At 43.7% G+C, this 15,649-nt stretch overlaps 1 protein-coding gene across 1 annotated transcript in view; it reads left to right on the forward strand.

The window, feature by feature from the left end:
* The window catches only part of P2RX3 (purinergic receptor P2X 3), a 68,432-nt gene that overhangs the window by 34,611 nt on the left and 18,172 nt on the right, over positions 1-15,649 (forward strand). The window contains exons 3-7 of the mRNA XM_030190363.1: positions 6,902-6,973; positions 10,929-10,995; positions 13,243-13,327; positions 14,961-15,038; positions 15,297-15,438. Coding sequence (XP_030046223.1) covers positions 6,902-6,973; positions 10,929-10,995; positions 13,243-13,327; positions 14,961-15,038; positions 15,297-15,438 — 444 coding nt within the window. The remainder of the gene's footprint in view (positions 1-6,901; positions 6,974-10,928; positions 10,996-13,242; positions 13,328-14,960; positions 15,039-15,296; positions 15,439-15,649) is intronic.

Below are 15,649 nucleotides of genomic sequence, written 5' to 3' on the forward strand. Positions count from 1 at the left end.
TCTATAAAAAATCACTTATGAGTGCAGGGCAAAAAAGCAAATATAACCACATAAACCTAGGGCCCTGTTTACTAAGCTGCACTAGAGGTGCGCAAGCATTAGCGCGCACTAACCATGTCGATGCCCATAATATTCCTATGGGCGTCTACATAGCGCGCGCTAATTTTTTAGCATGTGCTAAAAGTGCTAATGCAGCTTAGTAAACAGAGTCTCTAGTATATAACTAATATACAGGGTAAATCGTCCATAGAAACAATATTTTTTAAAAAAATGTATGACGTTAGCAGTGTTACTCGTCGGACCATCCTTTCCGAAGAGCTTTATGCATTTATTTCATCAAACGTCAATATTTTAGCATTGTAACATTTTTTCTTTTTCTTCATATTTTTTAATTAAAAAAAATCTTCATAACAATTTAGATACTCATCTGATTCAAAGAAGAAGCCGACTAGGGGATATTATTCTGACACGGCACATGTTTCGCAATAGCTGTATCAAGGAACCCCCTTATGTAGCTGAGCCCAACCGTCTTCTGTTGCTTCAACAGCTATTGCAAGAAACATGTGCCATGTTGGAATAATGTCCCCTATCCGACTTCTTCTTTGAATCAGATGAGTACCTATATCGTTATGAAGATTTTTTGAATTAAAAGTGTGAAGAAAAAGAAAAAAAATGTTACAATGCTATAATATTGACCTATGATGAAATAAATGCATAAAGCTCTTCAGAAAAGATGGTCTGACGAGTAGCACTGCTGAGGTCATAAGAATTTATTTTTTTTAAATATTGTTTCTATGGACAGTTTTACCTAGTGCATAACCTCTATATGAGTTATGCACTAGGTTTATGTTTTTACACAAATACAAGCACAAGCCCTACAGAAAACCTAGATTGGGATTGTGCAGAAATAATGACTCTGCCTGCGCTGCATCCAAACGTCTTACCTGTACTACACGCCCACTCTGAAGTTGCATACAAGTATGCATCTAATTGCACCATGCATGCTTTTATGTGTGAGGTTGTGAGGTAATCTTCTGAGAAGCATTTCACACATGTTTACTGGCATACAGTGGTGGAAATAAGTATTTGATCCCTTGCTGATTTTGTAAGTTTGCCCACTGACAAAGACATGAGCAGCCCATAATTGAAGGGTAGGTTATTGGTAACAGTGAGAGATAGCACATCACAAATTAAATCCGGAAAATCACATTGTGGAAAGTATATGAATTTATTTGCATTCTGCAGAGGGAAATAAGTATTTAATCCCTCTGGCAAACAAGACCTAATACTTGGTGGCAAAACCCTTGTTGGCAAGCACAGCGGTCAGACGTCTTCTGTAGTTGATGATGAGGTTTGCACACATGTCAGGAGGAATTTTGGTCCACTCCTCTTTGCAGATCATCTCTAAATCATTAAGAGTTCTGGGCTGTCGCTTGGCAACTCGCAGCTTCAGCTCCCTCCATAAGTTTTCAATGGGATTAAGGTCTGGTGACTGGCTAGGCCACTCCATGACCCTAATGTGCTTCTTCCTGAGCCACTCCTTTGTTGCCTTGGCTGTATGTTTTGGGTCATTGTCGTGCTGGAAGACCCAGCCACGACCCATTTTTAAGGCCCTGGCGGAGGGAAGGAGGTTGTCACTCAGAATTGTACGGTACATGGCCCCATCCATTCTCCCATTGATGCGGTGAAGTAGTCCTGTGCCCTTAGCAGAGAAACACCCCCAAAACATAACATTTCCACCTCCATGCTTGACAGTGGGGACGGTGTTCTTTGGGTCATAGGCAGCATTTCTCTTCCTCCAAACACGGCGAGTTGAGTTCATGCCAAAGAGCTCAATTTTTGTCTCATCTGACCACAGCACCTTCTCCCAATCACTCTCAGCATCATCCAGGTGTTCACTGGCAAACTTCAGACGGGCCGTCACATGTGCCTTCCGGAGCAGGGGGACCTTGCGGGCACTGCAGGATTGCAATCCGTTATGTCGTAATGTGTTACCAATGGTTTTCGTGGTGACAGTGGTCCCAGCTGCCTTGAGATCATTGACAAGTTCCCCCCTTGTAGTTGTAGGCTGATTTCTAACCTTCCTCATGATCAAGGATACCCCACGAGGTGAGATTTTGCGTGGAGCCCCAGATCTTTGTCGATTGACAGTCATTTTGTACTTCTTCCATTTTCTTACTATGGCACCAACAGTTGTCTCCTTCTCGCCCAGCGTCTTACTGATGGTTTTGTAGCCCATTCCAGCCTTGTGCAGGTGTATGATCTTGTCCCTGACATCCTTAGACAGCTCCTTGCTCTTGGCCATTTTGTAGAGGTTAGAGTCTGACTGATTCACTGAGTCTGTGGACAGGTGTCTTTCATACAGGTGACCATTGCCGACAGCTGTCTGTCATGCAGGTAACGAGTTGATTTGGAGCATCTACCTGGTCTGTAGGGGCCAGATCTCTTACTGGTTGGTGGGGGATCAAATACTTATTTCCCTCTGCAGAATGCAAATAAATTCATATACTTTCCACAATGTGATTTTCCGGATTTAATTTGTGATGTGCTATCTCTCACTGTTACCAATAACCTACCCTTCAATTATGGGCTGCTCATGTCTTTGTCAGTGGGCAAACTTACAAAATCAGCAAGGGATCAAATACTTATTTCCACCACTGTATTTGTGAGAAAAACCCTGTATAAAATTACCTCCATACAGTATGGGGCTGATATTAGCCAGTGGCGGTAAGCATTTTTTAGCCACTGGTGGCTTTCTTCCTACGTATTCAATTTCGGGCCATGTCCAGGCACAGGCACTGAATATCCAGGTTTATGAGGTTGGCTATCTTTTATGCCATTAATGGGTCCTTTTACTAAGGTGCACTAACAGATTTAGTGCACGCTAATCATTAGCATGCGTTAAATCCATTAACATACCTTAGTAATATGAACCCTAAGTGTGATATTCAGCACATAACCACATAAGCCAGAGCCGGTGGTGGGAGGCGGGACTGGTGATTGGGAGGCGGGGTAGTGCTGGGCAGACTTATACGGTCTGTGCCAGCACCGGTGGTGGGAGGCGGGGATAGTGCTGGGCAGACTTATACGGTCTGTGCCCCTGAAAAGGACAGGTACAAATCAAGGTAAGGTATACACAAAAAGTAGCACGTATGAGTTTATCTTGTTGGGCAGACTGGATGGACCGTGCAGGTCTTTTTCTGCCGTCATCTACTATGTTACTATATAAGTGACACTGCATATAGTCCTGATTTTTATGTGGTCTGATTTAACCCACATAAGTGTCAACGTTTCCCCTTGGACTGCCCACAAAATAGCCGGCTCTCAGTTTAGCAGTCTGTGGTGATATTCAGCAGCACTAACCCGTTAAGTGCTGCTCAAAATTAGTGAATAGCCATGCACAAGCTATTTAACTGGCTGGGAGCCGTTTCTGGCTGATTTAATTGCTTTGAATATCGACCCCTATATTCTTAATATCATCATCAGTTATCATGGGAGAGGATCTACATGTTAAACAAAATAATTTCCTCTCTTCCACTCCCCTATAAGTTTTTAAATATTTTAGGAATTAAAAAAAGAGAAGAAAAATTAAATTGGCATACTAGAGAGAGCTGCACTGTTTCACTATATATTCTCAAAAACGTTCCACTCTTCAAAATCATTCATCAGACTGTATGGAATATATCTTCTGATTTTTAGACATTAGAGACCTCTGTGTCAGTTCATTTAATGAAAGATCCTTTTATTAAACACAACTGGATATATTTATCATCATGTAAAACTGTCAATCTCTACACTAAATATAAATTCCAGGTCAGTTCTAACCACTGTTGAAGAGCTTATAAAGTCTAATGCTATCAATGTCTGCATTTGGCTGGGTTGGTAGAGGTGCTGCTTTTGCAGTAGAAGGTTTTCATCTGGTCTCAGCTACATATATATCACTTGTGTCTTTCAGCATTTGTGCTCTTTGAAGGGGGTGTACCTGATAATGCATCTTCATTCAGGTAGAAGAATGTAAGGTTATTTGGTGGTATGTTAATCTAGGCCAGTGTTGTAAGGTGGAGGCAGAGGATACCAGGATCAACCCAGAGGTGAAAAGATCACAGCCCCAGTAGGGATTAGCCACTGCCAGTAGAAGAGCTCAGAGGTGGTCAAAGACAAGGAAAATACAATAGAATGCCAATTATCCGGACTAACCTCAGGAGAGGGATAGTACAGATAATCGAAAATTCGGATGATTGGCAAAGCTTTTAGAAAAGGCCTGCCATTTGCAGACAAAGGTAGGGGTGAGGTGCTGATCAACCACTGGGCCTTCCCCTACTTGTCTCTTTCAAATTTCCCTCCCACCACTCAGGGCATGTATCTTGCCACTGCCTGGGGGCTTTTCAGAGCACGCATACTCCATGGCCACAGCCAAAACCAGCAATAGCGGCAAGAGAGAGCAAGTAGCAATAGCCAAGGACAGTTGTGGGAGACCAGGACAGTGCTGAGGAGCCTCCCTCCATGTCATTGTTGGCAACAAAGGAAGCGAACACCAAAGGAGGCTCAACCCAGCTCTCTCCTCACCTCTGGCTGCTGGACTTGCTGCAGTAGTGGCTTGTCATGTAGGCCATGGTGCATTGGTTACCGGGGCTGGAACTGGGGAGGAGGTTGGAGAAGGAAAATTGTATAGATGGTGCAGTTTATCTATTTATTATTTAGCTTGGAGGGCCACTGGTGGAGGAGAGGGAGGCAGGGGGGGATGATATGCAGCTGCTGAGTGGGCCTGTTCCTACCCAGGCCCACCTTAGCTACACCACTGTCACTGGTCCAGATAATTGGTCATCTGGATAATTAGCATTTGGATAATTGGAGTTTCACTGTACTTAAAGAGCCAGCTTGCACTCGGAGGCTTTAGGATGGCCCCTCCCTTCCTCTTGTGCCTACTTCCTGTTCAGATCTGTGTAAGGAGCAGGACCACTGAAGGATCTTTAAGGGGTGGGAGAGGACCTAGGAATGGTGATATGAGGGTGGAGTGAAATAGGCATCACAAAACACAGGAAGAGTACAAGGGGTAGAGTAGGAGTCAGAATACCCAGAAAGGGTCAGGAAAAGGGGATATGAAGCAGCCATGGGAGAAAGGATGGGAGTAGAAGACAGAAGAGCTAGCCAGAGGCCTGGGGTGGGGGTAATAAAGAATAAAAGGGAGAGGATCTGGGAAAGTGACTTGGAGGAGATAAGAGGCTGGAAGAAAGAGGCCATGGATAGAGAGAAGGAAAAGGAGAAGGAGGAGGAGACCTGTGAATGTGGGTCTCAGTATCTCTAAAGCCAACCCTGACTTTGATGTGGGAATGATGGACCATTCCACTCCACTTTATGGGTAGAAGAATGAGTAATTCTGCTGCTCTTTAATACAAGAGCATTTTAATAGAACATGCCAAGCCAGACCATCAAGCTCAACATCTTATCTGAGAGAGTGGCCAGTCTGAATCACAAGTACCGGCAGATTCCAAAATATAGATCACTTTCTCATAGCTCATTTCCAGGTGCAAGCAATGGCTCTACCATACCTACCTGGTTAATCAGTTTTTATGGATTTTTTTTCCAAGAATTTGTCCAAACCTCTTTTGAATGCTTCTGTGTTAATTACTTTGCCCATTTCCAGCAACAGACTCCACAGCTTATTGTGTGTTGCATGAAGATATTTGTACAATATGTTTTCAATCTGCTGGCTGTTAATTTCATGGAGTGTCTTCTTGTTTTAATGTGGCTTGAAAAAGGTATAACAACTGTGACTGGCATTGAATATTTGGTTTAATTTTGGCTGGCCCAACTTTAACCGTCCAAACTTGACTGGTCTGGTTTTGAAAATCTGTGGGTAGCCGGTTATATCGTCTGATATTACTGGCTATCTTTAAGCTGCTTACCGGCATTATTGACAAGTAGCCAGCTATCTGGCACTGACTATCGCTGGATAGCCACCTGAGTGCCGTTTTAGTGGCCATTTGCTTTTAAATATCGGGTGGCATAAAATTCTAGCTTTGTCACCCTCTTATCAGCTATCCATCTCTCCCTGTTTCTCACCTAACCCACCCCACACTCTTCCTGTGAGACTGTCTTTGGAATGAATCACAACCGACAGCATCATGTGGCTCCCTGAATGGTTTCTGTGATTTTTTTCTTAAAAATATGCTTTTACCAATCCGTTTAATTTACAGGGAAATAAACCATAATTAAATGCAGCAGGGTGTCTGTTTTCTGTGAAATTTGTTCCCCTTCATTCAGAAGAACACCATAAGGGAGAAGTGACATCCCAACTGCCATGAGGCCGGAGATGAGCAAAGCTGAGCCTATTTTAATAAAACAGCACTAAATATCTGTGCGGTAAAATCTGGGTTTAACACGTTCTAACATGGGGCTCTTTTGTGAGCTAAGCCCAGATTTAACACAGAACTCATGAGGGTTTAATTTTTTTTTTTTTTACTGCAAGTCATTTCTAATCTAATTAGCATATGGCACCTGCATAGAGCTATTTAGGTGGTGCCACATACTCTGGAATATCCAGTTAGCATGGGCTAATCCTAATACTCTAGCTGGATAATGCAGGAATGCTCACTATCTGCCCATGAAACACCCCCTCCTAAAAATAATTTGAAAAAAATAGGTACTTTGTGGGCTACTGTGCACACACAGGCAAAAAATACTGCAAAATGCTTTAACATATTTTGTGATAATCTGTTAGCGTGCGTTAACCACACATTAAGGGTTTAACACCCTTTAATAAAGGGCCCTAAAGTGTATGCAAATCATGTCCATTTGGTACTCATGGGTCCAGAATCCTGCATGTTAAATAAACCTGATAATTTATTTTGTAATATTCGGTCTCTCTCTCTCTCTCTCCCCCCCCCCCACCCTTTACTAGGGATCCTCAGTATTTGTCATCCTCACAAAGTTAATAATGACAGAGAACCAGGTGCAAGGATTCTGTCCTGAGGTAAGCAGTGGGAGGAAGAGGAGGAGGAGGGGAGAAGATGAGGGGAAAAGGAAACTGACCCTAGGAATAGGAACAACAGGGAGAGAAAGAAGAGAGAGTGGCAAGGGAAGGGTGAAGGAGAAGAAGGTATGCTAAATGTTCTTGAGATGAAAGCAGGAGAGGTCATTGAACCTACCAATAAGTGGGAAAATGTGGGATAAATAAATAAATAAACAAACAAACTGAAGGATGAAGGGAGGGAAAAATAATGTTTGTAGGGCTGGGACTGAGCATCCGCTAGCAAGAGTTTAGGGGAGTGAGGAAGAGGCACAGTGTATAGGGAGGTGGGTGTATTTATGGGCGGAACATTAATTCAGAGAAAATTAATGTTTCCCCCATACTTAAACCCATATCCCTATACACTATGCTTCTTCCTCACTCCCCTACAATCTTGCTAGTGGATGCGCATTCTCAGTCCTATAAACACATTAACTTTCCCCCTCTTCATCTTTCTCTCTTATCTCTTCTCCTGCTTCCATCCAGAGAACATTTAGCATACCTTCTCCCCTCCCCCCCCTTGCACACTCTCTCCCCTTTCTCTCCCTGATGTGGTGGTGAAGAGCTGCTGAAGGATGAGAACCAGAAGGACATAAGTAGCATGTCTTGCTCTCCAGCATTAATATGACTCATCATCTACCCTATAGCTCAAATGATTCAGGACTGAGGGGAAGAGGTGTCTAATATGACTCTCTCTAAGTAAGAAAAACAAATGGCAGAAAAAGAAACTGCAAAACAGAGGGTCAACATGAGAGACAGGCAGAACAGTAGCGTACCAAGGGCAGGGTGGTGGGGGCGGTCCACTCCGGGTACAGGCGCGGAGCAGGTGCACAGCTGTCAGTTCTGCCAGTCTCCTGCCCCCTCTGATGTTACTCCCTGTTCTGGGGCAGGGGACTGGCAGAGCTCACAGTCACACACCTGCTCCGCGCCCACCCCTTGCTAGGAGGAAAGGTGATGAGGTGATGCATTTCAGGGGCTGTGGCATGCCTCGAGGTGGTGATGCGCTGCGGGAGTGATGCGTTGGAGGGGGCGCAGCAGCAACCTGCCTCAGGTGGCGAACAAGCTGACAGAAAAAGCAGTGGAATAGAGAATGTGGGGCACAGAGGGAAAAGGTAATCTGGGTTGTACAGGTACATGATCTTAATCCCCCTCAGAGAAAGGGGAAGGAAGGAGATGAAGAGGGGTGGGAAAGAGATCTGTGAGCCAGCTGCCAGGGGTGAGCTCCTCTCTTCTGAACCACCCAATAATAGGCAACAAATAAGGGTAGTAACCCACATTGTGTTCTTCTCTGGAGCCATTACTGTTTGGGAGAAATTTTCTGTCTAGAAATGTTTGTTGTATGTCATGTTTGTCACTTGTGATATTTCATGTAGAACATCTGTGCCCCAGAATAGGAAAAGTTTGACTGGGGTTTAGATCATGTACCTGGACATCCCGGATTACCTTCTCTCTCTTTACTCCAGGCTCCCTGCTTTTTCTTTCATCTCTGGACTATCTCTCATGTTGACCCTCTGTCTGTTTTGCAATTTCTTTTTCTGCCATTTGTTTCTCTTACTTAGAGTGCGCCATATTAGACACCTCTTCCCCTCAGTGGGTCAAAGTGCAATAAATGTTAATGCTGGAGAGCAAGACATACTCCTTCAAATTGCAATTATGCACTCAGTTATAGAATAGGGTCAGTTACGCATGTAATTGACGCTAAATTGCCATTTAATTGGAGATAAGTACCAATAATTGGTGCTAACAAACACTAATTGGCACTAATCAGCAGTTGCAGATATAATTGATGTGGAAGGGCATTTTCGATATGATACCTAAATCTGACTTTGGACGTTTCACACAAAATACCCAAAATCCAAATAGGAAAGATGGTCATTTTTGAAAAAAGAAAAATGTCTATCTTTTTTTTTTTCTTGAATATACTGTTTCAAACAAGGTTTTGTGCTTTGGATGTTTTGCTTTTTGGTCCATTTTCAAACCCCAAAAACCAAATAAGTGCAAAATGTAGAGATTAATTTTATTGGGATGTACAAAGAGCCAGCATTTTTAGTAGATTGGTCCCCCAGACATCCCAGGAGAGCAGTGGCGCACCCTAGGGGGTACTGCAGTGGACTTCATATAAATGCTCCCAGGTGCATATCTCACCTTTGCTCCCTTATCTTGTCTCCTGAGCCCTCCAAAACCCACCTAAAATCCACTGTCTCCCACTGTACACCACTACAATAGCCCTTACGGGTGAAGTGGGCACCTATATGTGGGTACAGTAGTGTTTTGGTGACTTTGGGAGTGGTGACAGTTTCCATCACAAGTGTGACAGAGGGAGATAGGGACCTGAGTCTCCTCACTCCATAGTGCACTGCACTGACCACTTACACTATTCCAGGGACCTGTATGCTGCTCTAATAGACCTGACTTTAACATCTGAGGCTGTTGTTGAGGCTGGTAAGTCATATTTTTATTCACATTCTATTTTTTTTTGGGGGGGGGGGGGAATGGAAGGGGGTCAGTGACCACTGAGGGGGTATTGGGGGGGGGGTCACCCCTGATTCCCTGCAGTGATCATCTGGTCATTTAGGGTACCTTTTGTGCCTTATTCATTCTGAAAATTGGTCTAAACCAAAACGTCTTAGATTTAGTCCTGGACGTTTTGATTTTGTTCCATTATGGCTGCAAAATGCCCAAGTGTTAGGCACACCCTAATCCCGCCTTTGAAACACCCCTGACATGCCCTCTTGTGATTTGGATGCATTGCAGATCAATTGCATAGGTAAACATCTGCAAAATAGGTTTCGAAGATACTGATTTGGACGTTTTTGAGAAGAAAAGCATCCAAATGGGGCTTTATGACACTTTTTGGATGTTTTTCTCTTTTGAAAATGAGCTCGTTACTCCCCTATTGTGTACACTGAGTGTCTAAGTTCTAGAGCGCACAATTGCAAAAGGGACATTAACTTGAAGGAATTCACTCAAGGCGGTGTACAGCAAGAACAGTATCCTTCTGTTACTCATCGCCCAGCAACTCTACACCACCACATCTTCCCATCCTCACCAAGGAAGGCTGAGATAAATACTGCTGTAATATTCATGGATAATTTTCAGGAAGGCAGCACCTAAATGCTTGAATTAATAAAGTAGGAAGGTTTGGTCAGATGGAGGCTCAGCATCCCATAATCCTTTGCAGTGGTGTATGTGCACACTTGGTATCTAGACACTGCTTACTGCTCAGTCTTCATCCTGCTCTGCTCTACCCTTCCTCTTTCTATATCTTCTCTCCTTTCTTGCCTTCTTCATTCCTTTTCTTTCTAATGTTACTCCACTGCCTTTTCTTCCTTACTGTCTGTTCGTCCCGGTTTGTGTCCTCTCCTTCTTTTCCTCCATTCCCTGCTTCTCATCCATTCTTCACCCTCCCCATCCCCCAGCCATGCCTCTCTCTTTCTCCTTGTGACTCTGGGTAAGTCACTTAAAGGGGAGACACCTACCTTAAAGACAAGGAGACTTGATATACTGCCTTTCTGTGATTTTTTGCAACTACATTCAAAGTGGTTTACATAGTATATACAGGTACTTATTTGTACCTGGGGCAATGGAGATTTAAGTAACTTGCTCAGAGTCACAAGGAGCTGCAGTGAGAATCAAACCCAGTTCTCCAGGATCAAAGTCCGCTGCACTGACCACTAGGCTACTCCAGGTACACATAAGTACCTGTATATACTATGTAAACCGCTTTGAATGTAATTGCAAAAACCACAGAAAGGCAGTATATCAAGTCCCATTCCCTTTCCCTTTCCCTGCTTCTCCTACACTGTCCTTCCTTTCACACCCCCAGGCAGCGTAAGTTTACAGTCTTAAATCCAGAGAAACACTCAAAGTTAAGAAATCATATATAGGATAATAATTTCTCTTTTTCTTTTTTGTCAAGACTGAAGCCAAGTACAGCTGTAAAAATGACAGTCAGTGCAAAGGGAGATCCCCAAACACAGGAAATGGTGAGGAACTGAACTCATGTTATTCTTTTCTCGGCTTTCTATCTCTTCCTTCACCCGTCTCCCATATCAGAAAACAATATAAGACTCTTCATAGATCCATCCTCCCTCCATGTGCCCATCCTTCTATTTATGTGTCTGTAACAGTAATGATGTTCATTCAGGAGGGTATAACTCCATCAGTTACACTCCCAGTTTCTCCTATCAGCAACAGCTTCACTTGCAGATGGCTTTCCTTCAACAGTGAGTTAGGGAACTCTTCCCAACAGACTATTAAGCTGCCTTTATTACCAGTGTCTGGGAGTTGGCTATCTCTACAGCACTTCTGTCTAGCAACAGAACCATAACTAGTTCCTGGTGCTCCTTTTATTTACACACTTTGTTTTCTGTAGGCTTTTCATCGAGTCGTGAATCTGTCCCTTCATCAGTTCAAACTCTATTCCACCTACAGAAAACAGTGAGAGACTTCCCTCCATCCATCTATCTCAATATACAACCATCCTGATGGTCTACCACAGGAAACAGTAAAATCTCGTACCTCAGTCATTTGTCTATCTTTCTCATCATCCATCCATCCATCTACCTCATCTTCATCCTGCCCACTAACTTTGATGTATAACTTAAACTGACCTACTTACCTTGCATCCAACCAGCCTGCCATCCCCCTGATCCACCCATCACCACTGTCCTAGGAAATGGTGAGAATAGGTGGTGGAGGACCTTTTCTTGAAGCAGGTGTATGGCCTATATAACCTCCCAAGGTCCCCTCTAACTCCATTAGACAATGATTCTGTTTTGTCTCTATTCATTCCTCCTAATGTCCTATGAAATTAAGAGAGATTTGTCACCATTTCATTCCTTCCCCTGTATTTGTTTATTCATTCTGAAAAGCTATGTTTTCAAGTGTGCATAAGGGAATGCACGTGTGTGTACCTCTGGGTCCAGCTTTTATATGTATGTACATTTATTGAACCTAGGGCTAGATGCACTAAACTTAACGAGCCAGCAATGTGGGTTTTAAACTGGTTCTAGCCAGTTTAACGCGCAAGTAGTAAACCGGGACATGCACAAAAGGGCATTGTCCTGTCACGGTAGCAGCTAACGAAAATGGAATGCAGATGAGCAAATTAGTATTATAATGTGTATGCGATGCACTACCGTTTTCGGATCCCCTTACCGTGGAAAACCTAACGGGAGGTCTGCACCTCTCATTGGGGCCGCTGTGAGAGAATCAGAAGGAAAAAAAAAACATACAAACCTTACAGCTGTCTTTTTCTTTTTTTTTTTTGTTATTTTCCTGCTCAAACCTCCCCAGAAAATTCTTGCAGAGCTGAACAACACCTATAGCGAGCTCCAAAAACGTCTGAGAAGGACGACAATCTGGAAAAAAAAAATGTCCAAGTGCTCGTCAAGGACATCCTTCTAAAGTGCCTAAGATGGACGTCCTTCACTCACAAAAACAAAAAAGGACGTCCCTGATGAGCACTTGGATGTTTGCAGCTTTCTCCAAGTGAAGGGCTACTACTTATTTTAATGATTGCTTTACAAGTTGAACGAAGGAGCTTAGATCTGTCCCCCTTCCTCATCGCCAGCTGAAGCTCCTTGAGAGGGCTAATGGACGATTGTGAGCCCCCCCCCCCCATGGCCTCTCAGCCAATCACAGCGCATTTAGCTGACACCAGTGACAGCTAAACACGCTGTGATTGGCTGAGAGAGACCTGGAGGACAGGCATAATCGAAAGGGACGTCCAAATAGTCCTCGCACATCCCGATTCTCTCCGGCAGTGGTTGTAAGAAAAACGCGTCCGAGAAGGACACCTATCAAAAAATCTGCAGGGAAAAAAAAAGTTTCCGCCTCTCCCGGCGCTGACAGGCAGCTAAGCCCTTGTGCAGTGGGATCGGACGTGCTGCTAACACCCCTTGTTGTTTTTTGAGTGAAGGACGTTCGTAAAGGACGTCCTTGGCATACGCAGAGCAGCCAGCATAACGCTTGGCTGCTCTACGCATGCTTAGCTGGCCGACTGGCTTGGAAGGAAATCGCATGCAAATGAGCTAGCAGCGAGCAGCTCATTTGCATACGATTTCCTTGATGCATGCCCGTTTCTTACCGATTCGCTAAGGAATCGGTAAGGGAAGGCCTTTAACGTTTTTGTTAGTGCATCTACCCCCTAGTCCTCTGTGTATGAGTGCAGTTCTCTGTGAGTCTCTAAGTTGTGATGCCATTGTTTATACTGCTGATTCCTTCCACAGGGTACCTGACTGGACACTGCAGTCCCACATTCCGCACCTGTGAGATCCAGGGCTGGTGTCCCACTGAGATTGACACTGTGAAGGTGTAAGAAGACAAAGCATCTCCACTGAGATCTTGGGCAGGGACATACCATCTTTCCACACTAATATCAGGGAGCCCCTTTCTTCCTATCCTCACACCCTAAACAGAGCATGCTGCTGTCCCTTCTCCTATCTAGCACCTATGAACACTTGAGGCAAACTAAGGGAAGAGATGTAGAGATTGGCTTGTGAGGAAGAGAAGCTTTAAGTAGAGACCTGAAGGACAAGGGAGAAGGACTGATTTACTGCAGCTTTTTGGAAGGGAATATCTGAATGCAACTCCTGTAGGTGGGAAAGGGGTAGGGATATCTGAGTGTAGCTGCTTGGATTGGGAAGGGAAGGGAAGGGGCTATACTGAGCATGAGTAGGGAGGAGTTGGAGTCAGAGGAGAGGGGAAAGGGAAATGGGACTTGATATACTGCCTTTCTGTGGCATTTTGCAACTACATTCAAAGTGGTTTACATATATTCAGGTACTTATTTTGTACCTGGGGCAATGGAGGGTTATGTGACTTGTCCACAGTCACAAGGAGCTGCAGTTGGAATTGAACCCAGTTCCCCAGGATCAAAGTCCGCTGCACTAACCACTAGGCTACTCCTAGTGGTTAGTGCACACAGGAAAGAGCACACAGACATTCATGGCAGAGGAGGGGATGGGGTCAAAATATTTTGTGTGTAATTCCTCTATTTGGAGGAAGAAAAGAAGGTAGGTTGAGTGTAATCTTGGTTTCAGGAGCAGTATTTCCAAATGGGTTAATTTTGCAAATATCATGACAGTAATGAATTCACTCACAAGCCAAGGTATGTGAAGTATGGTCTCAGTCTCACCATAATATTTACATTGTGCCAAAGGGAGTTTCCTTCATAAGATGCAACATGTATAGGCAACTTATGAAGGTATGCTCAAACATTCCTTGTATTCAAACCTGTGGCACTCACATGAGGAATATGTCTGTATTTTTCCGTCACATTTTTTGGTCTCTGACTGCATTACTGTTATTTGAAGATCTTGTCTTGCTCCACTTGATGCACAGACTATTTACTTGGCACTGACACCTCTGTTATCAATGCTGTTCTTATGTTTTTTGTCCTTTACCATGATGTTCCTTTTTCTTGCATCAGGCTTTTTATTGGTTGGAATTGGAATGCCCCAGATGATCATAACCTTTTGGGGGTCGATACTCAGCCAGCAGTGCTTAGCATTTTGCTGAGTGCTACTGCCAGTGTTAAGCCTCAAAATTCAACTGCTAGGCCATGTCCTGGCACCAGCATTGAATTTCCAGGTTTTTGGAGCCTGCTAAAGCATAGCCAGTTAAGTGCATTAATCAGCACATACCTGGCTATGGGGTACCTCATAAATATATGACTGATTTTTACGCAGTCCTATTTATGCAGTTACCTTGGCTGATTAAGTGCTGAATATTGACACTTAACTGGCCAAGTGACGACTCTTGCCCCCCCCCCCCCCCCCCGGAACAATCCTAAAATAACGAGTTTTCAAATAGGCGCTAACCGTAGTTTTTCAGTGGCAGCAACTAGTTAGCCTCAAACAAACCAGGGTCCTGGTTGGTGGGAGTAATCTAGTTTTCATATGTGTAGCCATTGCCAGGTTAATGTGTATTCACTGTTTTCATGCAGACCTATAATGTATGAAGCTGAAAACTTCACCATTTTTATCAAAAATAGCATTAGATTTCCACTCTTCAATTTTGAGAAGTAAGTACATGTGTGATTACTGTCTGTGTTTTTCTTTCTAAGACTATCTCCATCTATTTCCAGCCTCCTCTGTCCATTTCTGTCAGTTTCAGCCTTGTATTTCTTTCTCGGTCTGTCCCTTTTTATCTCTGTGTATCTTCTCTTCTCTCCTTCCTTCCTTCTTTCCTTCTGTATATTTGGAAATACAATTGAATGTTATAATACTGATGAACCCTCCTCTCCCATAATTTTTTAAGCTCTCATGTCATCTATTTCTAGGGGTAACTTGTTTTCCAATCTCACTTCTGATCACCTTAAGAAGTGCCTCTATGACCCTGCCACTAGTCCTTATTGTCCCATATTCCGTGTGGGTGACGTGGTCAGATTGGCTGGACAGAATTTTACCAAACTTGCAGATCAGGTACATAATGATGTTTCCATCCCCTTCCCAACACTTTATATCATGAAGTGGTGCCTCACGAGACACAAGAAGACAATGGAGAAGGATGACGGCAGGAGATGTAGAGGAGAAGCAGAGTGGTTCAGACTGGGAGGGAGTAATGGAGGTAGAAAGGTATAGAAACTGGGTTGTAGTGGCAAGGAGATGTATAGAGATAATATATGATATTAGT

Source organism: Microcaecilia unicolor, chromosome 1 (genome assembly GCF_901765095.1).
Source record: "Microcaecilia unicolor chromosome 1, aMicUni1.1, whole genome shotgun sequence".
Classification (NCBI taxonomy): domain Eukaryota; kingdom Metazoa; phylum Chordata; class Amphibia; order Gymnophiona; family Siphonopidae; genus Microcaecilia; species Microcaecilia unicolor.